General features: G+C 39.4%; 1 protein-coding gene across 1 annotated transcript in view; it reads left to right on the forward strand.

Annotated features, from left to right (window-relative positions):
• The window catches only part of adgrb2 (adhesion G protein-coupled receptor B2), a 536,693-nt gene that overhangs the window by 476,817 nt on the left and 34,177 nt on the right, over window positions 1-25,699 (forward strand). Inside the window, exons 33-35 of the mRNA XM_062030114.1 lie at window positions 1-34; window positions 7,845-7,880; window positions 12,185-12,298. The exon at window positions 1-34 is cut by the window's left edge and continues 659 nt beyond it. Coding sequence (XP_061886098.1) covers window positions 1-34; window positions 7,845-7,880; window positions 12,185-12,298 — 184 coding nt within the window. The remainder of the gene's footprint in view (window positions 35-7,844; window positions 7,881-12,184; window positions 12,299-25,699) is intronic.

Below are 25,699 nucleotides of genomic sequence, written 5' to 3' on the forward strand. Positions count from 1 at the left end.
TGCCAACGCCGGCCTCTCTGCAGGATCCTTGGAGGTGGGTAAAACGCTGAGGGGTGAAAGAAGGGCTCCCTGTGGAGCCCCGGCTTCTTCATCACGTCAACCCTACTGCACTTGGTGTCGGCTTTCAGTGTCGGGATGACAGCAAAGTGCATTTTTTTAGTTTGTGGAGCTTAAAGAAGCTTCTCATGTCCCAAATGGACAATGCAGTAATCGCTTATTAATCAGTCCCTCCAGGAAATGACAAATGTAACTATTCCTCGCTAATTATTCGCAACTTTGTCTAGTGTCCGCAACCCTCCCCACACAATTAGGCTCATCAAATGTGTCTAATGTCTCCTGAGAAATTTAATATGTAAACATATGTCCAATGCATTCCTAGCAAAGAGGCAGCATTTACATGTTAGATGTTAGATTTAATGACATTCAGACTTGACTTAAATCAATAACTGAGCAGCATCTCCTCATTCGTGGCTCACTAGTGCAACAACAAGGCCGGAAATGTGTCCTGTGAAAAACCGTCCGACCGGAACTCTCTAATAACTAAAGTTCCTTGGGTGAATAATCTAAACTCACTACACTGGTATGTTTTAGCGCTTTCATGGCGAGTTTACTGACAGATATAAGTAAGAACTTTACACTACTTTATATTAGTAATGACAACAGCTCAGGATGAATGTCCCATAACAAAAGAATAGAGAAAAAGAAAAAGCTTATCGACTACGGTGTCGTCACGGACTACAAAGGTGGATGTGCACAAATTTTCAGGACTTATACAGATCTCAAATACAGATCAGCAGGTACCAGAAGGTAAGAAAAGTTGGGTTTTGCATAATGCAAAACAAAACGCCAGATAATGTCTTACCTTATACACACACCATAATAATAGTTATATTATAGTTGAAGCACAGTACAATCCATCAAGCGGTGCGGCTTCATAGCTTACCAAAGTCGTACTAAAACATTTTAGATTTTTGAGCGCCATGTGTAATATTCTATATTTTCAATGGAACATATACAATTTTGGTGTTTACTTGAGTCATATTGCAGTCTCCACGTATCTCTTGTGTGTGACTGCCATCGATGTTTGAGATGTTGAATTGTGATGATAATGTCTCATCGGCTCTCATTTACCAGCCAAAAGTAAATAGCGCTATATATCGCTCTCAACAGTTCACAAATGCTCTTAACGTGCCAGTGAAAATGTGTTAGAACGTAAATGAATGTTTAAGATGAACAAACACTTTAAAGTGTAGAACATACACGAAGAATGTCTGCAATTTGTGGATGACAGAGCACAATAGGTCGCCAAAGGCCACGTGGTTTCGCAATGCGTTATGGGTGCCGGGTAGCCATTTTTGCTGGACGTAGGTTTTGTTTACATGGCAGTCCTGTATCCGCGGTAATGTACTAAGGTACGGGATCAAAATGATCGTACAAAACAAAAAGATCAAGGGACCGTACCGAGACAAACCTTATTCCAAAAGCTCGCTACCTGGAAAAATATGAGTAAAATTTGTGGAATTGATCAGTATGAGAACGTCCAATGGACAAGGCGAAGCAAACTTGTCTATATCTCGTCACCGGAGTCAGTTATTATACCGGTGAAGAATTTCAGAATGCAACGTTGTCCGTTCTTCAAATTGCGCATAATGTACAGCTACAGCTCGTATGTGTTTGAGATGGAGTGCTAGTGCTGAATATCATTTCCCTGAAACAACACAAGCCCATTATTTATTTTAAACACTTTGATTACTGCACTACATCTCGGAAAATAAAATGTATTCATTTTTGTGCTAGCCCATGATTAAAAGTAAACGGACAACATGCATTATTGCCATAATTCTGTATGTTGTTTGTAGCCTGCAGCTAACTCGGCTAACAGAATAATTAATTCAAAGTTAGCAGTGTGAAAATGCTGTGAACGTACCAACATGTACCAGGTGATGGCGTTAAAAGTCATGTTTGATCGTCTCACAGCTGCTATCCAGTAGGGCTGTGAATCTTTGGGCACTACACGATTCGATTCTTGGTGGTAAAACGATTCTCGATTCAAAATCTATACTTTGTTTTTAATAACATTGGATGCCAGTTCTATGATTAACTACTTTCTTCTATAATATAAACTGCTCTGATCTAGTTTTATATTACTTAAAAGAATATCAAACTTAATAAAGTCCAATACAAATAAGGCAACAGGAGACGTATCCAAGTATATTTCTGAAGTAAATCTGTAGAGAAGATATAGATCATCTACATCAACAATATGATTTGCCTAAGTGGCTGGACAGGACAATTTATTTAAAAAAAATTAAATTGATAAAGAATCGTTACAAATAAGAATCAGGATTAATCAGAAAATCTTTTTTTTTTTTGCACACCCTTAATATCCAGGCTATTCGCCGTCTCTTTATTAGCTCGCTAACCCGACTCCCTTCGTCTTTGCTTTCACGCTAAAAATGAGAAAAATCTCACCAAATCCTTTTTTTCCTGAAGTAATCACGACCACGATTGTCGCAATTAAGATCCCACACGTTCGCGTCATGTTATGAACTTCAAAGAAAAAAGAAAAAAAACTTAAGCACAGAGTTTTGCATTCACCTATAAGGGATTCCGACTCCAGAAAGACCCACAATGCAATGCATTTCTACATCACACTTTGAAGCCCTATAAGGAAGCCGTTGGTGGTGTTTATTTCTGTAATTATAATTATCCATCCATTCCACTTTCTACCGCTTGTCCCTCTCGGGGTTGCTGGAACCTATCCTAGCTGCACTCAGGCAAATAATTATTCATTATTTTTATTTATCATTATTTAATACAATTTGACAAAAATCTGTGGATATGTGCTTTTACTGCCATCTAGTGTCTACTTTTAAATCTGTGAGGTATAAAACGAGTAAAGCATCTATACGGCATTTCCAATTGTTGTTCAAGTCCGGTGCTTTTTGAGGTTAGAGTTACAAGGCACACTTGAAACATTGATAACAAGATGACAAAATTGCCATTGGATTAAATTTTATTGACAAAAAATAAGCCTCGAGACATCGCATTTTTCTGTAAAAAGCTGCCACAAATTCAGGGATTTTAGGCAGCAACAATCACAAAAAAAGCCTGCAAAATCCTGGAGGGACTGATAAGTATCTACTACGGCTCTGAATCTTTGGGATTCGATTTGATTCAGGATCGATTCTCAATTCAAAACGATTCTCAATTTAAAGTCTGTACTTTTTTAATAACGTCGGATGCCTGTTCTATTATTAACTATATTCTTCCAAGAAATAGATAAACTGATCAATTTCTATATTGTTAAAAATAAAATGCTGCACAAACATTTAATAAAGTCAAATACAAATAAGGCAACAAGAGAAGTATCCAACACTTCTCTTTTCTAAAGTGAATCTGTACAGCAGATATAGATCATCTACATCAGGGGTGTCAAACTCATCATAGATCGGGGGCCACATGGAGAAAAATCTACCCCCAAGTGGGCCAGACTGGTAAAATCACGGCACGATAACTTAGAAATAAAGACAACTTCAGATTGTTTTCTTTCTTTAAAAATAAAACAAGCACATTCTGAAATTGTACAAATCATAATGTTGTAGTTTTTTTTTTTACACCTACATGTTAATAGTATTCTATCTTTATTTGTCGTTTATATTTTCTGAATATATTATGTGATAATGTTCATCAGTCAACTCATCGGTGTTAATTGTCAATCTAGCAAGATAAAAAATATATCAAAGTCAAATTACAGGATGTTATTTATGTAGTTTGATCATTTTCCTCGACTGATGTACTAACTTTTGGTTTATTTTATACATATAGCATCATCTACAAAGATACAAAGAATTGCTATTGTGACATCTAGTGGACACATTTAGAACAGCGGTTTCTTTCTTTCAAAAATTTTAGGGTCATTTTTATACTTAGCAAGCTCATCCCACGGTCCGGATAAAACCTGTTTGCGGACCTGATCCGGCCCACGGGCCGTACATTTGACACCCTTGATCAACAATATAATTAAAGAAAAATCAATTTTGTAATTTTTTAATCGATTAAGAATCGTTACAAATACGAATCGTGATTAATCAGCAACTCTTTTTTTTGATACCCCAAGTATTCACTATAATATATGCAAGTAACAATATAATATATTACTGTCCCATTTTCGCTCAAAGCAGTATATTACTTCTGTTTTTGTTTTTTGATGACTGCATTTTTCGGTGTGTCACGGCGAGTCATAATGTGAGGAAACACTGTTCAGAACATCTCCACCCGGACGCACGACTCGCACACTTCACCCTGACTCATACGTCTGGTTAAAAAAGATGAAAAGGAGGCTTTTCCCCTCAGTACAGAGGCTTCATTAATGGGCGGACGCTGTAACGAAAGTGGCTTTAAAACTCAAGTTGTCACTCCAGAATCCCAGGATTTGACCATCACAAACACAGCTGATATGCAAGGTCCCTAAAGACATGACACTAATGCAGTACAAACCGGCTAACATGGTCAAGCACTCAGCGAGTTCATTTAGCCCCTGGGCTGTAAATCTGAACACTCGTAAAACGTGTAGTGTGTTAACAATGGAAACCAATAGAAGGAAGACATTTATTGGGATCACCTTGGTCACATGATGCTGCCCACTCTCCCTTCCACCACCTCCATCATAAAAGTGCATTGTTTTCACCACACTTCCCTTATGCCTGGTAATTGTTCTCGCAAGAATCTAAATTTACCTTAAAGGGGTCATATTATGATTCAGTTCTACATTCAAAACACTTTCTTGTGGTCCACATACATGTGATGATGTGTTTTTGGTACAATTGTTGCTTTGCAGACCATCTTCAAGCCGCTTACTGGCTGCGAATGCGTCCTCGGCTTAAGCCATGTTTATAGTTTTAGCCGTATGCTTCAATACCGACACTTTTTGTTAGAAGTGGCAACAGTGGAGAATTTTAGCGTACAACCGTACATGTACGAGCCAGAGTCTGACGCCGGTATAAAAGTTGCCACCACAAATTTTTAGGGAAAAAATATGTTTACATATATCAGCCGCAGATATATACTTTGTGAAATTAATTATTTACCCAATAATATTTTCTAAATGTTTATTTACATACCTTAATTGTTTCTAAACAGTGTCTGTAAACAAAACAGAAGTCATCGCAGTGGCCATCCATAGCGTTTTTACTCGTATGGATTTTTCATTGGTCACTACAAGCCAGGTTAGTAAGTTTTACAATATAACTAAAACAATTCTTACTTACTAAAGCGTCCCATGTGTGATGTCTGTTTTCATGCATATTTGTACGTGCTGTCATAATGTATTGCCGCTTTTGTCATTAGCATTAGCTAATATGCTAACACGTTTACAAGTGGCTGTGTTAGTATTTGTGGAGGGGGGCGTGGTCTGCGGGCCTGCCGCGGAGCGGGGGTGTGTAAGGACCGGCCTCGAAGTCAGCGGCAGGTGAGTAGATTGCCCAGCTGGGGCTTGTTATCTAATCACCTGTCGCCCTTATTAGCAGCAGCCGGGACGAGAGACGGGGTTGGGAGTTGCTGGTGAGCAGAGGCATGAGAGCGAGAGACATTTTGCTGGAAAGCAAAACCACACTGCTTATGAAAATAAAAGACTTGCTACCTCAGACTACCGGGCTCACGAAGGATCTTTGTGTCAGAAGAACTCACAGGAGGGCAACCTCCACATTTTGAAAAATGTGGAGGTTGCCCTCAGTGTAGTGTGGTTTTGCTTTCCAGCAAAATGTCTCTCGCTCTCATGCCTCTGCTCACCAGCAACTCCCAACCACGTCTCTCGTTCCGGCTGCTGCTAATAAGGGCGACAGGTGATTAGATAACAAACCCCAGCTGGGCAATCTGCTCACCTGCCGCTGACTTCGAGGCCGGTCTTTACACAGACCACGCCCCCCTCCACAGTATTATTAACTTACAGTGGCATTCTTTTCTTATTGTTTCAGTTTCACAAATTCCTCAGTAAATTCACCAAAATGTCACCGCGGAGTTATTGAGTCTGTTTAGCTGATTGGAGAGCTAGCTTCCACAGCTAGTGGGTCCATGACGATAACTTCTGTTTTGTTTGATCAGCCGTTTTACTGCCGTGTTACAGACACCGTGTGGAAATAATTAAGGTATGTAAATAAACATTCACAAAATATTTCTGTTTAAGTAACTCATTTTACATCTTATATATAAGACTTTAAGCTAATATATGGAGACAAAAAAAAACAATTGTAAAACTTAGTGGGTGCGGCTTATATACCGTTTTGCTCTATAGTCCAGAAAATACAGTACCGTATTTTTCGGACTATAAGTCGCTCCAGCCGAAAATGCATAATAAAGAAGGAAAAAAACATATATAAGTCGCACTGGAGTATAAGTCGCATTTTTTGGGGAAATGTATTTGATAAAAGCCAACACCAAGAATAGACATTTGAAAGGCAATTTCAAATAAATAAAGAATAGTGAACAACAGGCTGAATAAGTGTACGTTATATGAGGCATAAATAACCAACTAAGAAGGTGCCTGGTATGTTAACGTAACATATTATGGTAAGAGTCATTCAAATAACTATAACATATAGAACATGCTATACGTTTACCAAACAATCTGTCACTCCTAATCGCTAAATCCCATGAAATCTAATACCTCTAGTCTCTTATGTGAGTGAGATAAATCATATTATTTGATATTTTACGCTAATGTGTTAATAATTTCACACATAAGTCGCTCCTAAGTATAAGTCGCACCCCCGGCCAAACTATGAAAAAAACTGCGACTTATAGTCCGAAAAATACGGAACTTTTTTTTTCAATTAGGATGGAATTTAGCTTTGTGACTTGTGATGGTTAATACAACCAATAACCAAGCATTTTAGGGTATGGGTTGCACCATGGACATACTGTATCTCCTTAGTGCCTCCATGTTTAAATTCACATTTTGGCGATACCAAATACACAACAAAACATAAGCCAACAGGCCGGAATGGCATAATATGACCCCTTTAACTCCCATTTGCTGTAAAAAATGTGATGTTTATTGTGTTTTCAGAACCACCATTTCTGTAAAGGCTTAATTTACAGCAAAACAAATTCCTATGAGAACATGTTACACATGTGCATGCTCACCAGATCCCTAACGACTTTTCGTAGAAGGTAAGTGTTTGGCTATAGGACGATGCTGCGTTTAATTGACTCTCCGGTCCATACTGCGGGAGAAACAAACAAAAAGTTGGCTGCCCTGCCCTTTCGCAGCGTAAGCACAGCTTTTAACTCGCTGCGGGGAGGGACTGCGCCCGGTGCCAAATGCAAATTTGGCAGGCGGCACGTGCTCAAAGCGGGAGATGGAACGCGACTCCATTCAATGTCAGATGAGTTGGAAACATCTGCAGCTGCTAAATTGGCGGCTTGTGTGCGCCGCACTTAGCTGCAGAGCTGAGGAGAGTGGAGGAGTTTAAACACGATTAGAGGATTAAAAAATGTGTTTTTGTATGTTTGCTGGAGCTTTCTTTGAAGTCCTGCACGTTCTTTGGAAACGGCTGAAAAGAATGATTTATGATGATACCGGGGTCGTGTTTGAGGATGAGGGAAACTATCATTTCCGCTCGCTAATTCTGGGTTATTAGACTTCGCTAATCTCATTATGTTGAAATAGACAGAACAATTAGCCTTCTCATCTTCGCCAAATGTCGGAATATTTGTCTCATGTTGGGAAGCCAGAACATCTCAGCCGTCTGCGCTCCCGACTAAATGACACCGAGGCGAGAGTCAGAGCTATGGATCAATACTAGCGGACATTGATGCTTTCTTCTCTCCCCTTCCTCTTCCAGAGGAAAAGAGTACGATACTCTGAGCTGGACTTTGAGGTAAGCTCCTGGACGTCACTCCCTGCCATCTGCCTGTCTTTGCTTTATTTTGTTGTGCTTCTGCCAGGACTTGAGTCGTGCACCTATAGGAGCATCGCTTAACCCCGTCCCCCTGCATGGAGCGCTAATAACGGCGTCAGACCTTCCTTTTTTCTTTGAAGTCTCCGCCAATTCCCGTGGCGATAAATAACAACATGATGGCTGTCTTGTACCGTTAAGTGAAATGGCGCTGCCGTGTATGGCTGTGGGGGTCGTGGTTAAAGAAACAGCGAGTAGATTGTTTCATGCGTCTGAATGAACACTAATAGTGGAGTTTGGGGTCAGTGCGTGTCGTTGACTTTCTTACCAACAACATGGTGCGGCTGTGTGTGTGTCTGTGTGTAGTTGTGCTCTTTAGTGTGGCCTGCTGGGCTTCCTGTCAATCTCCAGTCTTTCTCTTCATTTGTTTCCATAAAAAATGCACTATTTCAATAGTATGCAGGAAGTCATCGATGTACTGAACTGTTTCCATCACAGTGTTATCTTGACCAAAATTATATACCGTATTTTTCGGAGTATAAGTCGCTCCAGAGTATAAGAAAATGCATAATAAAGAAGGAAAAAAACGTATATAAGTCGCACTAGAGCAGGGGTAGGCAACCTGTGGCTCTTTTGATGACTGCATCTGGCTCTCAGATAAATCTTAGCTGACACTGCTTAACACGATAAGTAATGAATAATTTCGCTGGTAATCACAGTTTTAAAAAAAAACACGTATCAACCAGACTACAAAGCCATCAGCAAAACCATGCAGCACCAGAAGTCGCATTGATGGTAAGAAGTATTTAATAACAATGTCATTAAAAACAATAAGAGACTTATTATACTCAAAAAATGTTGGTCTTACTTAAAAATGCACGCATTTAGTTGTATTCAGTGTTAAAAAATATTATATGGCTCTCACAGGAATACATTTTGAAATATTTGGCTTTCATGGCTCTCTCAGCCAAAAAGGTTCCTGACCCCTGCACTAGAGTATAAGTCGCATTTTTTGGGGAAATTTTTCGCCAGTCCCTTACAAGTTTCTCGCTTACTCTTTAAACTTTCTTTCTGCTGCCCGATTTCCGTTTTCTGCTGCATATTTCACTACTTCCAGCTTGTAACCTGCAGTATACGATTTCCTTTTCGGTGCCATTTTTGTTCAGCCCTTCTCAGTTTACATTAGTTACCGCCAATGTTGAAATGATCAATTTTCATAGGTACGGAAGTAGTAGCGGGTAGCATCTTTTTTTTCACAATGCACTTCTGCCATTACCCGCCCCCCGCCAAATTTTTATTGTTGACGTGTGTGTGTGACGATTGCTGATATACGCCTAGTCTCTTACGTGAATGAGATAAACAATATTATTTGATATTTTACAGTAATGTGTTAATAATTCCACACATAAGTCGCTCCAGAGTATAAGTCCCACCCCCGGCCTAACTATGAAAAAAAAATGCGATTTATAATCCGAAAAATACGGTATATACTGACCAGATGTACAGTACAGGCCAAAAGTTTGGACACACCTTCTTTCATTCAATGCGTTTTCTTTATTTTCATGACTATTTACATTGTAGATGGTCACTGAAGGCATCAAAACTATGAATGAACACATGTGGAGTTATGTACTTAACAAAAAAATGAGAAATAACTGAAATTATGTTTTATATTCTAGTTTCTTCAAAAAAAAACATTCAAGCTGATGACTTTTTTTGCACACTCTTGGCATTCTCTCGATAAGCTGAAATGCTTTTCACTTCACAGGTGTGCTTGACGCTCATCGACAGAATGCCAAGAGTGTGCAAAGCAGTAATCAGAGAAAAGGGTGGCTATTTTGAAGAAACTAGAATATAAAACATGTTTTCAGTTATTTCACCTTTTTATAGATGGATGGCCCTGTGATGAGGTGGCGACTTGTCCAGGGTGTACCCCGCCTTCCGCCCGATTGTAGCTGAGATAGGCTCCAGCGCCCCCCGCAACCCTGAAAGGAATAAGCGGTAGAAAATGGATGGATGGATGTTTGATTGATTGATTGATTGAGACTTTGATTAGTAGGTTGCACAGTGTAGTACATATTCCGTACAATTGACCACTAAATGGTGACACCCGAATAAGTTTTTCAACTTGTTTAATTCGGGGTCCACTCATGATTCATGATACAGATATATACTATCATATATACTATCATCATAATACAGTCATCACACAAGATAATCACATTGAATTGTTGAGTACATAACTCCACATGTGTTCATTCATAGCTGTAATGCCTTCAGTGACAATCTACAATGTAAATGTTAAATGGGTTATACTTGTATAGCACTTTTCTACCTTCAAAGCGCTTTGACACTATTTCCACATTCTCCCATAAACACACACTGATGGTGGGAGCTGCCATGCACGTCCCTAACCACGACCCATCAGGAGCAAGGGTGAAGTGTCTTGCTCAAGGACACAACGAACGTGACGCGGTTGGTAGAAGGTGGGGACGGCCACTCTCCCAACCGTGCCACCCCGTCCCCATGTAAATAGTCATGAAAATAAACAAAACGCATTGAATGAGGAGAAGGTGTGTCCAAACTTTTGGCCTGTACTGTATCTCTCAGACTGCGCTCAAGTTAAGCCTGGCTCAACAGCGCCTCTGCTGGTCACAGTCTCGTATTGTACGCCATTCATAGTTACAATTACGATTATGGAAGTAACGATAAACGATGGGGATGGGAATCTTCAAACAACACATGATTGGAGTCGATTCAGAGTCGATTCTTGACTCAACACAATTCTTGATTTAAACAGATCGCAGATATGGCCTAAAATTGTCTTTAAAAATTAAAAAATGTAAAACAATTCTTAAAATGTTGGAATTTATGAATACATTTGGATTATAAATGATAATCGCAATTCAGATGTTAATCGATTTTTTTCCCCAGCACCCCTAATAAACGGTATTCATGATAAAGTAAAACTCCCTGTGGTTAGTAGGGATGTGAATCCTACAATAAATCCCAATTTGATTGAACTACGAGTCTTAGGCTAACGCTTCGATTCAGAATCAATTCTCAATTCAAACCGATACTTGCAATATATTATTTGGTATGAAACTGATAATACAACATTTTCAAAACAGGTTACAGGTAACAAAGCTCCTCTTGGCAGCTGACGTATCACGTAAAATATATATATATATATATATATATATATATATTTTTTTTTTAAATCGTCTTTTAAAAGTTATGATTCACTTTACAATTGAAAAATTGTAAATCGTTTTTTTCGGGGGGGTTTTAGCAGCCAATAGGTAGGTCTAACGTTTTAAATCTAAATGTTAATAAAATTCTGATAACTAGCCATCTTAAATGCTGACATGAAAACAAAAGTCATTAACGTATTTCCTTAGTAAGAAACAACACACTCCAATATAAACTTGTATTAACACTCTTTGCCTTTTTTCATTAAAAAACAAAGACAAACTTATTTAAACACATAAAAAAATAATACAGCTCTTAATAAGCCAATCAAATATTTAATGTTTTTCTGCTAAAAAAAAGTGTGTGTCAATTTTAGTTTTTAACATTTCAAAAATAAAACTTGGTTAAAGTTTTTCGTGGTAATTATAATAACCATGATAATTTTGGTCACAATAACCGTGATATGGAATGTTGATGTCGTTCCATCCCTTAATGGCACACTAATTGATGGTTATGCTGTTTTAAAGACTGGAAATTCACCATATTTGTAGGCGGTGTAATCGTACAGAGCGTATGTATGTATGTATGTATGTATGTATGTATGTATGTATGTATGGTGCGTGGCTCGCTACTAACTGTGACCTTTCTGACTTTCACTGGAGGCACACGACTGGCTGTTGCATGACTCAGGCTAGGAAATAGTGGTTCCATGTTATGTGTTTACCTTTTATCTCCCATCGACAGTATTTACAGTACATGCGTTACTAGGACCACACATTTATCGGATACCATTCGAGAACTAAAGTTGGAAATGGGTTTAATATACGAAATTAGCAAGTAAAAACAAAACCCCTAACCTAGCACACTAAAGGCCAAACATTGTAAAGACCATTGAAGAGGTAAGAACATCCGCCATCTTTAACCCCTTTTTAACGGCCCGCATCACTGCAGTCCCCTCCGCCTCGTACCCACTTCCTTTCCTCCACTACCACGCCCTCATGCCTGCCCCGCCCCCAACCGCCCCTCCTTATTCATCTTATTTTGTTTTCTCTTTGGTTCATTTTTGGTGTCCCCCTTCCTTTCTTCCCTTCCAGAAAGTGATGCACACTCGCAAAAGACACTCTGAGCTGTACCATGAGCTCAACCACTCCTCCAAGTTCCACACCATAGACAGGTATAGCAGGGACCCGGCCATGTCCACCTTCAAGGTAAGACTTGACTGCCTAAAAAGTAGGATGGGAGCCTCACACCGCCCAATCGTGCAACCTAAACATCGCTAAGCAAAGCTCAGTCCCTCCAGGAATCTGTGATTTACCCAAATTCTGTGTGCAATGCCACAACGTCAGCATCATTTTCACCAATCGACTTTGTCTCAAAACTTTTCTTTTTGTGTGTAGACGAAGCAGAAACAGCAATGTGTGAAAATGTACCAACTCTTCATTGATCAAACGACACAATTAGTCCCCCCGTGAAGCTCAGAGCAACCTCTGGGTAATGTCGTATATAAACATTTACTTCGTATTGTATTTATTTATTTATTTTATTTACGTACACTACCAATCCAATCCAATCCACTTTATTTATATAGCACATTTACACAACAAGAATGTTTCCAAAGTGCTGCACAACCATGTTAAAAACAATATTAAAAACTATATTAAAAACAATATTAAAAACAATATTATGCTATACCAATGACTGAATAAAAACAAAGAATAAATGAATAGAAAACCAATACAGAGACAATATAAAAAATAAATGATTAAAAACTATTTTAAAGGGTAAAACCAATTAAAACAGTAAAATAGACATCAAAATTTATAAAAAAAATAAATAAAAAAAACTACCGTTCAAAAGTTTGGGGTCACCCAAACAATTTTGTGGAATAGCCTTCATTTCTAAGAACAAGAATAGACTGTCGAGTTTGAGATGAAAGTTCTCTTTTTCTGGCCATTTTGAGCGTTTAATTGACCCCACAAATGTGATGCTCCAGAAACTCAATCTGCTCAAAGGAAGGTCAGTTTTGTAGCTTCTGTAACGAGCTAAACTGTTTTCAGATGTGTGAACATGATTGCACAAGGGTTTTCTAATCATCAATTAGCCTTCTGAGCCAATGAGCAAACACATTGTACCATTAGAACACTGGAGTGATAGTTGCTGGAAATGGGCCTCTATACACCTATGTAGATATTGCACCAAAAACCAGACATTTGCAGCTAGAATAGTCATTTACCACATTAGCAATGTATAGAGTGTATTTCTTTCAAGTTAAGACTAGTTTAAAGTTATCTTCATTGAAAAGTACAGTGCTTTTCCTTCAAAAATAAGGACATTTCAATGTGACACCAAACTTTTGAACGGTAGTGTATATATTTATTTGACAGGGACAGTACAATGAAACATTGCTACCCATAGGTAACCGATGTAAAAGTACATAAGACTTCTAGCCACAGGCTCATTTGCAATCCTCGTCCATGGTTAAGCTTTTAAAGAAAAGTTGATAAAAGTGAAAAACACATGCAAGTACAAAATAAAAATACCTTAACAATAATTGGCCCCATTTTTTCATACTCCCAGTTCTAGTGCTCACACTTCGGATTTTCCTTAAGAAAGCACTGGTGAAAAGCACTGATATATTCAAGTCATTAAAGAATACCAATAAACATTTACCATTTAAAAGTGTTGTTTAGTAAATGTTCACTTGAAATAAAAGTCTTACAGTATTCACTACACTACTTTTTTTACTGCATAATTAAGTAATAAAAACTTGAAAAAGAGAAAAAAGTTGTAGCAAAACCATCAACCTAAAACCTGGTACAAACCATACCTGTCAATCTTTGATATGAACAAAATGACAGTTGTCAGCTGTTAGCATATATTACTTCAATCAATTGATTGATTGATTGAAACTTGTATTAGTACATTGCACAGTACAGTACATATTCCGTACAATTGACCACTAAATGGTAACACCCGAATAAGTTTTTCAACTTGTTTAAGTCGGGGTCCACGTTAATTAATTCATGGTAATCATGGCGGAAGTGTCTGTGACAAGAAACTGCAGTAATAAACAGTAGGGATGCAACAGTACTCGCAATAATCCTGCACGGGACAATCCGACTTAAATGACAAAATCAAAAATCGTGATGTTAATCAAGATTGAATGATATAAAAAAATGAATCGTGATAATTTTTTCTGCCATATCGCTCAGACCGAGTTCACATATGTTCTTGGCGTAAACTGATGTTTTTAACACTTTTTCCAGCGTAAAACACACACAAAGAATGTCTAACTTGTGGACGACAGAGCAGACAGCGGACATTATGCAAACCTTTGGTGGCGTTTCTTTCTATAATTTCAATTAATTAACTACTGTGATTAGTTATAGGTCATTAAAACGGTACAGTAATTGGTATGGTATAAAACAAGTACAACATCAATACAGTATTTAGTATTTTCCATTTTTTGCTGAAATACCGTGCTTTTTGAGGTTAAGGTTACAAGGATAAAAATAAGCCACAAAACATCGCAACTTTCTGAAAAAGCTGCCGCAAATTCAGGCGTTTTCGGCCACAACAATCACGAAAACAGCCCGCCAAATCCTGGAGGGACTGAACGGTCCAATGTGCAATGGTTGTCGGTAGAATGCATTTGCATTTAATCACCGGTTTTAAAGCAGTCAAGAAAATCAACAATGTGGTAGCGTTATTGACTAGGGGTGCAATGGTATGCGCTACAATTAGGGTTGCAAAGGGGTGGAAATTTACCACGGGAAGTTAAGCTCGGGAAGTTTGGAAATTTTGACCATTTTTTGATTATTCAAAGTTGGACACCGTCCATCTTATTCTGAAGAATAAGATGAGAAGCTTGTAAATGACTAATGCAATGCCACACACAGATATAAATAGTCAGCTAAACAATTGGAGTAGTCTTTAAAAATAGTTTACTGATGGACAAATGAATAGAAATAGGCTAGATGAATACATGAACACTCAATCAGCATGCTAAATCAGACTATAAGCTACATTCTTGTATGACAACAGAATGGCTAGCAGAACAGAAGGCAGAGGAAACTACACCTTTTGATTTAGTATTTGCTAGTTGAACTTTACACATCACAAAAAAGGTAAATTCGGATTGCTAACATTGTTAGCATAAATGAATGGGATTTAACATAGAGAAAATTAGCATCACGGCTAACGGAGAAATATTTCCGGTTCATTATGAGACTGTGGTGGTACATAAATCTAGCTAGCTAGAGATATTGGCCCCAAAATCATTTAACAATAATTAAGTACAAGAACAGCTAGCTAGCTTGATTGGAAGTCTGCTGGAGTAGTCTACAGTCATACAGTAACAAGCAATTACACCTCTATTAAACTTAAATACCATAGATCAAATATATTTACCCCAGTAATATCATCAAAACTTACCTGACTGGATGAAGTCCTTGGGCTCAAATACTAGTGTGGCCTGTAGTGTGTAGCATGCTGGCAATTATCTGGGCATGTGATGGAGGAATGCACAGTGCAGGGTTGGAATTCAACTGAATTTGCATTAAATCAGGTTGTTTTAGCTAATAATCATGCTGCAAGATCTAGCATGTTGCATTCAATGTTTATTTCCCATTAATTTCCCATTAATTCCCGTTAATTCCCATGGAAAGTTTCCAACTTTGAATATTCCCGGAATTTTGCAACCTTAGCTACAATATTGAAATGTTTGGTTTGCAGTTACTTTTGCACTCTGCTCGTTAAAGTAAAGGAAGACAGAAGACGAAAAGTCATGTTAAGCTAGCTTGAATGTGAAGTAGTGAAACAACTACAAAGTAGGGGCTTTGTCCACGTCAACAGAAGTCTAACAGAGAGTAACCAGAGAAGAAGACGAAATGAGCCTGTAGATTAATAAATCAGGAGAGGGAATAATATCCATACAGTGCGGCAACAGATATGAATACGGAGATACGACACACACATTAATGATTTAACAATTACAGATGCACTAAATCTTAGCCCCTGAATTGTTCTCAAATTGTGAGGTGCCCAAGGATTCCCACCCCTGTTTCTACATCTATATTTCTATTTATTTTTTGTGTCTATTGAAGAATTAGCTGTCGGCTGTTTGTAGTTATTCATGAATCATTTGAAAAATTGTTCATGTTGAAAAAGTTAGCAGTTTAGCGTTTTGTTCCCTCACTTTACCAAACAAGGAAGATGTCGCACCGTTACACTCCTATGATTGACAACCCTTAATCTAAGTTGAAAGCTGTTGCACATGCTCCGTGAGTGTCGGGAAGAAAAGCTAGTACTCCCTTGTGGAGATTTTGTTTGGCGCCACCAGCTGGTCTGCACGTACAGTCGTGGTCAAAAGTTTACATACACTTGTAAAGAACATAATGTCATGGCTGTCTTGAGTTTCCAATCATTTCTACAACTCTCGTTTTTTTGTGATGTAGTGATTGGAGCACATACTTGTTGGTCACAAAAAACATTCATGAAGTTTGCTTCTTTTATGAATTTATTATGGGTCTACTGAAAATGTGAGCAAATGTGCTGGGTCAAAAGTATACATACAGCAATGTTAGTATTTGCTTACATGTCCCTTGGCAAGTTTCACTGCAATAAGGCGCTTTTGGTAGCCATCCACAAGCTTCTGCTTGAATTTTTGACCACTCGTCTTGACAAAATTGGTGCAGTTCAGCTAAATGTGTTGGTTTTCTGACATGGACTTGTTTCTTCAGCATTGTCCACACGTTTAAGTCAGGACTTTGGGAAGGCCATTCTAAAACCTTCATTTTAGCCTGATTTAGTCATTCCTTTACCACTTTTGACGTGTGTTTGGGCTCATTGTCCTGTTGGAACACCCAACTGCGCCCAAGACCCAACCTCCGGGCTGATGATTTTAGCTTGTCCTGAAGAATTTGGAGGTAATCTTCATTTTTTCATTGTCCCATTTACTCTCTGTAAAGCAGGTATTGTGGCCAAACAGCTCAATTTTTGTTTCATCTCACCACAGAACTTTCCTCCAGAAGGTCTTATCTTTGTCCATGTGATGTCAGATGGACATCACGTGGGTATTGTTTGGCCACAATACCCAGCAATATGTTTGGAGGAGAAAATGTGAGGCCTTTAATCCGAGGAACACCATCCCTACCATCAAGCATGGTGGTGGTAGTATTATGCTCTGGGCCTGTTTTGCTGCCAATGGAACTGGGCAATGAAAAAGGAGGATTACCTCCAAATTCTTCAGGACAAGTTAAAATCATCAGCCCGGAGGTTGGGTCTTGGGCGCAGTTGGGTGTTCCAACAGGACAATGACCCCAAACACACGTCAAAAGTGGTAAAGGAATGGCTAAATCAGGCTAGAATGAAGGTTGGCCTTCCCAAAGTCCTGACTTAAACGTGTGGACAATGCTGAAGAAACAAGTCCATATCAGAAAACCAACACATTTAGCTGAACTGCATCAATTTTGTCAAGAGGAGTGGTCGAAAATTCAAGCAGAAGCTTGTGGATGGCTACCAAAAGCGCCTTATTGCAGTGAAACTTGCCAAGGGACATGTAAGCAAATATTAACATTGCTGTATGTATACTTTTGACCCAGCACATTTGCTCACATTTTCAGTAGACCCATAATAAATTCATAAAAGAAACAAACTTCATGAATGTTTTTTGTGACCAACAAGTATGTGCTCCAATCACTCTATCACAAAAAAATAAGAAAGTATTGGAAACTCAAGACAGCCATGACATTATGTTCTTTACAAGTGTATGTCAACTTTTGACCACAACTGTAGGAACCTCTCCAAGTGCCTTCTTATAAATGGGTCAGTATAACATTTACAATATGGCGCTACACTCATTAGCACAGCCGCAGAAAGAAAGTAACAATCTCGTCAATAAAAAATAACTAAAGTCCCATTTGCACCCACTTTAATTGGCCTGAACCGAATGAGCTTCTCCCCGCGATGAACACTGCTGAAACTCTTGGATAATAATATAATATTTACAGTATTCCAATTAGCTAATGTGTGTGTAATAGAATCCATATTGTGTGTGTGCCTGCACAGGGGTCCTCCCGGGTGGGCGCCTGCGAGCGCACAATAGCGCCGTGTCTTTGACTCATTAAAAGACCATTAGCAGCAGATGAAAGCCGGTCCCCGCTCACTCCGCGCTAACCTTCAGAGGGACATTTTCATTAAGAATTAAAACGCGCTCGCTCACGCTCCTCTCATGTGCGGAGGGGCGCATGCCGACGGAGACCAGGGCGGCTCTCCGTGGGTGTCCCTTCCCCGGGCCGCTTCACATCCATTTGGCACCTGCGGCGCAGGAATGGAGGCTGACAGATCTCATATTGGTGCAGCCTCACGAGGAAGCGCCGCACCTTTTGCTGCGCTCTCTTGATTAAGAAGGCTCTTACAAGTCCTGGCAGACGAGACATTTATTATTGTCGAGCAAACCTTTCTTAAAGGACAAGAAATATGGAAGGCTGTTAAAAAAAAAGGCGATTCTACAGCATGCTGATATTCAAGCAGCATGTATCCCCTTTTTACATTTTGGTATGTTACAACCTTATTCCACAATTTTGTCCACAATACCCTTTTTTAACCTACTCAGTGGCCTAGTGGTTGGAGTGTCCGCCCTGAGATGGGTAGGTTGTGAGTTCAAACCCCGGCCGAGTCATACCAAAGACTATAAAAATGGGAGCCATTACCTCCCTGCTTGGCACTCAGCATCAAGGGTTGGAATTGGGGGTTAAATCACCAAAAATGATTCCCGGGCACGGCCACCGCTGCTGCTCACTGCTCCCCTCACCTCCCAGGGGGTGAACAAGGGGACGGGTCAAATGCAGAGGACAACTTTCACCACACCTAGTGTGTGTGTGTGTGTGTGTGACAATCATTGGTACTTTAACTTTTAACTTGAACTTTTTGACAATGTGAAAAAGGTTTTTCGCAAAAATGTTGTGCATTTATGAAAAATAAACAACTAAAAAAATCCCATGTACATAAGTACTCATAGCCTTTGTTCAATAATTATAATAGTGTTTAATATGCAAGTGTGTTGCCAAGTCCTCTTCTCATCTACTTTTCAAAAAATAAACTAACAAATCAATATATGTTATAATAAACAATACACAGCAAAAAGTCTGTTCAAAAACAAGACAAAAAAATACAAAAATGAGGGGTATTTTATTTGAACTAAGCAAAATTATTTGCCAATAGAACAAGAAAATTTGGCTTGTCAAGACTTTCCAAAACAAGTAAAATTAGCTAACCTCAATGAACCCAAAAATACCTTAAAATAAGTATATTCTCACTAATAAAGGAGTATGTACACTACCGTTCAAAAGTTTGGGGTTACATTGAAATGTCCTTATTTTTGAAGGAAAAGCACTGTACTTTTCAATGAAGATAACTTTAAACTAGTCTTAACTTTAAAGACATACACTCTATACATTGCTAATGTGGTAAATGACTATTCTAGCTGCAAATGTCTGGTTTTTGGTGCAATATCTACATAGGTGTATAGAGGCCCATTTCCAGCAACTATCACTCCAGTGTTCTAATGGTACAATGTGTTTGCTCATTGGCTCAGAAGGCTAATTGATGATTAGAAAACCCTTGTGCAATCATGTTCACACATCTGAAAACACTTTAGCTCGTTACAGAAGCTACAAAACTGACCTTCCTCTGAGCAGATTGAGTTTCTGGAGCATCACATTTGTGGGGTCAATTAAACGCTCAAAATGGCCAGAAAAAGAGAACTTTCATCTGAAACGCGACAGTCTATTCTTGTTCTTAGAAATGAAGGCTATTCCACAAAATTGTTTTGGTGACCCCAAACTTTTGAACGGTAGTGCATTTTCTATTGTTTCATTAAAAATAAAACAGCCATTTGGCTGTCATCTGTTTTAATATGAGACACAATTGTGTCAAAGTCATGATTTTTTTTTTCATGATAGAAATAAGAAATGATTACTTTAAAAAAGTAGTTTTATACTTGTGAGTGTTGATGACACAGCTTTGCAACACTTGATATTCTAGTTTCAAGCATGTTTTACTCAATATAGGTCATCAAATCTCAGCAACAAGCTGTAATATCTTACTGAGATCATTTAGGACCAAAACCCTTAAAACAAGTAAAACACTCTAACATAAAATCTGCTTAGTGAGAAGAATTATCTTATCAGACAGAAAATAATCAAATATCACCCTTATTTGAGATATTTAATCTTACTTAGATTTCACTTTTTGCAGTGTATCAGATGTATTACACTTAGGGCTGCGCCGATAAAACCATGTCAATACACAGTATATTGCGATATCAATAAAAAATGCGTTCTATAACCGGCGTAGCTCGGTTGGTAGAGCAGCCCTGCCAGCGACTTGAGGGTTCTTGGTTCGATCCCCGCTTCTGCCATCCTTGGGCAAGACACTTCACCCACCTGCTCCCAGTGCCACCCGCACTGGTTTAAATGTAACTTAGAGAATGGCTTTCACAATGTAAAGCGTTTTGAGTCACTAGAGAAAAGCGCTATATAAATATAAATTACTTCACTTTCAATACTACCTTTGGCATAAATTAAATTAATAAAACAGCCTCAAGTATTTTTGAATACCATGCCACAAGCTTGGCATACCTATCTTTGGACAGTTTTGCCCGTTCCTCTTAGCAGCGCCTCTCAAGCTCCCATCAGGTCGGACGAGAAGCGTTGGTTTTCACCCTGGGTGTCTCTGTACATTGCTGCATTCATCTTTCCCTCTATCCTAGTCTTGCCGCTGAAAAGCACGCCCACAGCATTATGCTGCCACCACCATGCTTCACTGTAGGGATGGTATTGGCCTGGTTTCCTCCAAACATTCACGCCAAAGACCTTAAATTTGGTTTCTCACGGTCAGAGTCTTTCAGGTGCATTTTGGCCAACTTTTTACTAAACAATGGCTTCCGTCTGGCCATTAAACCATACAGGCCTGATTGATGGATTGCTGCATAGATGGTTGTCCTTCTGGAATGCTGTAGCTCTGACAGAATGACCATCGGCTCCCTGACAAGACTAAGATGAATGCAGCAATTTACAGAGACATCCTGGGTGAAAACTTTTCCATCCAATCTAATGTAACTTAAGAGGTGCTGCAAAGAGGAATGGGCCAAACTGCCCAAAGATAGGTGTGCCAAGCTTGTGGCATCGTATTCAAACAGACTTGAGGCTGTAATTGCTGCGAAAGGCGCATCAACAAAGTATTGAGCAAAGACAGTGATTTTGTTTTAAGTTTTCATTTCTAATAAATTTGCAACATTTAAAAATAAAAAATAAAAAATCACATTGTCATTATGGGGTATTGTGTGTAGAATTTTGAGGACAAAAATGTATTAATTGCATTTTGGAATAAGGCTGTAACATAACAAAATGTGGAATACTTTGCAGATGCACTGTGTGCACTAGTTACAGTCGTCCCACGCTATGTCACGCTTCAAATATTGGGGCTCCACTACATTTAAAGCCTATTCTACACCATTTAAACTTATTTTTGTTGTATTTATATTGAGACACTCGTGATTTAGGGCTATATAAGTAAACATTGATTGATTGATTGATACAGTGCAGTATGTGTCTTATTTTCTATTAAGTTATAAATAAATGATAAATGGGTTATACTTGTATAGCGCTTTTCTACCTTCAAGGTACTTAAAGCTCTTTGACAGTATTTCCACATTTACCCATTCACACACATTCACACACTGATGGAGGGAGCTGCCATGCAAGGCGCTAACCAGCAGCCATCAGAGGCAAAGGGGGAAGTGTCTTGCCCAAGGACAAAACGGACGTGACTAGGATGGTAGAAGGTGGGAATTGAACCCCAGTAACCAGCAACACTCCGATTGCTGGCACAGCCACTCTACCAACTTCGCCACGCCGTCCCTGGCAATCAATGAAAATTCAGGCTTAAGGGTTAACAATGCTAACAACACGGCAGCTAACCTTGACGCTACCGTATCTTCACCGCGACAATCAAGTTGACCAACTTTTGATGCACTTCATCTTCAACCCCTGCCTCGTCAATAACACATCTCCACAATGGTGAGCCTTTGACATGAGCAATATCAAACAATGAAGCGTGAGACAAAGACGTATTAGTGCGCCACTTAATGCTAAAAAAAGATTGCCGTCAGCGGATTCTCAGCAAAATACTAACCAAATTCCATCAGTACTAATGGATAAAGGTCCATCTAAAACCTAACGGTACCATATTTGGGCAAGTTTTTGATATGGCTAAAGTACTTATGGGGGAAACAAATCACTCAGAGTGGACTCAGCAGGACTGTTTCTAAGTAATTATACGATCTTTCATGCCAAAAAAGCAAGTATATCTGATAGAAAGCGCTGCAAAGTAGAGAAAGACTACATCTTTCTAAATACGCTAGCTCGATGCTAACATGCATGGGATATGCCATATACATGCTACTGATTAGCATTAACAATTTTACGTGGCGATTTCAACACCTCCAAATTTCATCATCAAAGCTACAGCTAAGATGCACGTTACATTGAAATAGCTGGTGTGTAATAAGTACATGAATTACAGTATAAACACTTTGTAGGGCTCAACAAAAGACTAGGTTGACTTCCTGGCTACGCAATCACACCGTAGTCAATGCAGTACAGTCTTGTAATTGCAACTGCATGCAAATTGCCACAGTGGCAAATGTCGGCCGTCGACGTGACCCCAGAATTCAGAGAAGGCAGGCGAGCCGTTTGGAATTTACACAACCTGAGGCGTTTTTTCGCGCTGACCACGTGACCGGATTATCCATATATGGTATTAACTTACCCAAACTGCTTTGCACGAGTCCACCATTGAAGTCTGACGCTGTAGTCAATAAGTTTCTTTTTTTTTTTCTATATCCTTGTTGGACGATAAAACGATATCATTATATATCGCGATAGAGATGTAATCATATCAATATAAAATGCGTTTGATAAAACGTTTAATAAATATATATATTTTTTGGTCGGGAAAGAATAAAGCTTTGTTGGTCGCATGAACAAATGCACTCAAGTTCTGGGAAGCCAGCCAAACAGGAAATGGTCGTGTAATTGGAGGGACACGTAAAACAGTATCAACCATCACCTTTGGTTGCACTCGCTTTGCATTCTCTGCACGTATCTAAATAAATAAAAAAGTGCTGCAGAGAGCAAATACATAGTGGATAAAACAGGAAAAGTTTGGCAGTTTTTTGGTCCTTTGCTGCGCTCATCTTTTATCAACACACATCTGTTCCCTATTCAGATGTACGGAAACAAATAGGAACTAAAGAAGAACTAAATAGAACTAAAAAAATAACAAAATATAACAAATTAAATTTGTTGGTTTTCTGACATGGACTTGTTTCTTCAGCATTGTCCACACTTTTATGTCAGGACTTTGGGAAGGTCGTTCTAAAACCTTAATTCTAGCCTGTTTTAGCCTTTCCTTTACCACTTTTGAGGTGTGTTTGGGGTCATTGTCCTGTTGGAACACCCAACTGCGCCCAAGACCCAACCTCTGGGCTGATGATTTTAGCTTGTCCTGAAGAATTTGGAGGTAATCCTCCTTTTTCATTGTCCCATTTACTCTCTGTAAAGCAGCAGTTCCATTGGCAACAAAACAGGCCCAGAGCATAATACTACCACCACCATGCTTGACAGTAGGCGTGGTGTTGCAATATGTTCCTCCAAACATATTGCTGGGTATTGTGGCCAAACAGGTCAATTTTTGTTTCATCGTACCACAGAACTTTCCTCCAGAAGGTCTTATCTTTGTCCATGTGATGTCAGATGAAACAAATATTGAGCTGTTTGGCCACAATACCCAGCAATATGTTTGGATGAGAAAAGGTGAAAAGTGGTAAAGGAATGGCTAAATCAGGCTAGAATGAAGGTTTTAGAATGGCCTTCCCAAAGTCCTGACTTAAACGTGTGGACAATGCTGAAGAAACAAGTCCATGTCAGAAAACCAACAAATTTAGCTGAACTGCACCAACTTTGTCAAGAGGAGTGGTCCAAAATTCAAGCAGAAGCTTGTGGATGGCTACCAAAAGCGCCTTATTGCAGTGAAACTTGCCAAAAAACATGTAAGCAAATACTAACATTGCTGTATGTATACTTTTGACCCAGCACATTCGCTCACATTTTCAGTAGACCCAAAATAAATTCATAAAAGAACCAATTTTCATGATTTTTTTTTGTGACCAACAAGTTTGTGCTCCAATCACTCTATCACAAAAAAATAAGAGTTGTAGAAATGATTGGAAACTCAAGACAGCCATGACATTATGTCCTTCACAAGTGTATGTAAACTTTTGATCACGACTGTATGTGGCGTACTCATGCGGATCCATTATGCTAATGAAGTGGGCAGTTCCATGAACGGTGAATAATTAGACGGATAACGCTACGGGTGTCAGGCCTCCCGACGGGACGCGGCTCGCATTTATCCGCGCCGTTGTCAACAACTCACTGTGAGAGTCACCCCTACACACCCACGTGCTGACGACACAGTAATTAGGCGTGTGTCCGTGTGCTCCTGTTTGCTTTGTTTGTGTGGCGTGTCACCTCCGTTTGGAGGGACAATTACCGCACGAGTAATGATATAATCATTTCATATTAACTGTAATGGCCTCCTTCCTGCGCCGCGTGACAGGTAGTGTCAAGGATTTGAACGCTCGCTACGTGCAACGTAATTGCGTCGCATCGCAGGCCAACGCCTCGCTGACGGACACCTGGAAAGTTGGCTCATTTATTGTCCGTTAAAGCGCACTTTGAGGTGTCCCTTCATTCATCAGCCGGTGCAGGCGTTGACCTCAAAAAGGAACTCTTTTGCAGGACTTCCCTTGTCTTTAAGCCCCGCCCTAAACACCCTTTTAACCTTCTCTAAAACAGGTGCCCCCTCCCCCTCCGCCGAGGCACAACACAGAGCCGTCGCTCGTGCGCCGAGCGTCACTGGTTTACAAAGAAAGTCAACGTAAGACGTAGACCTTGTGCAGTAGACCTTGTTGGTGGTGCGCCGTTCACTCCATGTATCTGGTAGTGTGTTCACTCCATGTATCTGGTAGTGTGTTCACTCCATGTATCTGGTAGTGTGTTCACTCCATGTATCTGGTAGTGTGTTCACTCCATGTATCTGGTAGTGTGTTCACTCCATGTATCTGGTAGTGTGTTCACTCCATGTATCTGGTAGTGTGTTCACTCCATGTATCTGGTAGTGTGTTCACTCCATGTATCTGGTAGTGTGTTCACTCCATGTATCTGGTAGTGTGTTCACTCCATGTATCTGGTAGTTTGTCACTGGGTGTACGCTCCCGTTGTCAAAAGTTGTGAAGGGTGCCTAAAAATAAACCCACCTGTGTCTCATAGTGCAGTGGTTATAGATGTACACATGCTTCCCTGTAGTGTGTTGGTGTGCGTGTCACAGTGCCCTTGTGAATCTGATTTGAGTGTTTTGTAAATATGAGCTTCCTCTTATCTACGTCTTTGCAAACATCCACCATATTTCCACAAATAGCGGCCTGGGGCTTGTATTTATTCACATGCAGGTGTGGAGAGGCATTATTATAACACAGTATTACT

The sequence above is a fragment of the Entelurus aequoreus genome, linkage group LG20, assembly GCF_033978785.1.
Source record: "Entelurus aequoreus isolate RoL-2023_Sb linkage group LG20, RoL_Eaeq_v1.1, whole genome shotgun sequence".
In the NCBI taxonomy this organism is placed as follows: domain Eukaryota; kingdom Metazoa; phylum Chordata; class Actinopteri; order Syngnathiformes; family Syngnathidae; genus Entelurus; species Entelurus aequoreus.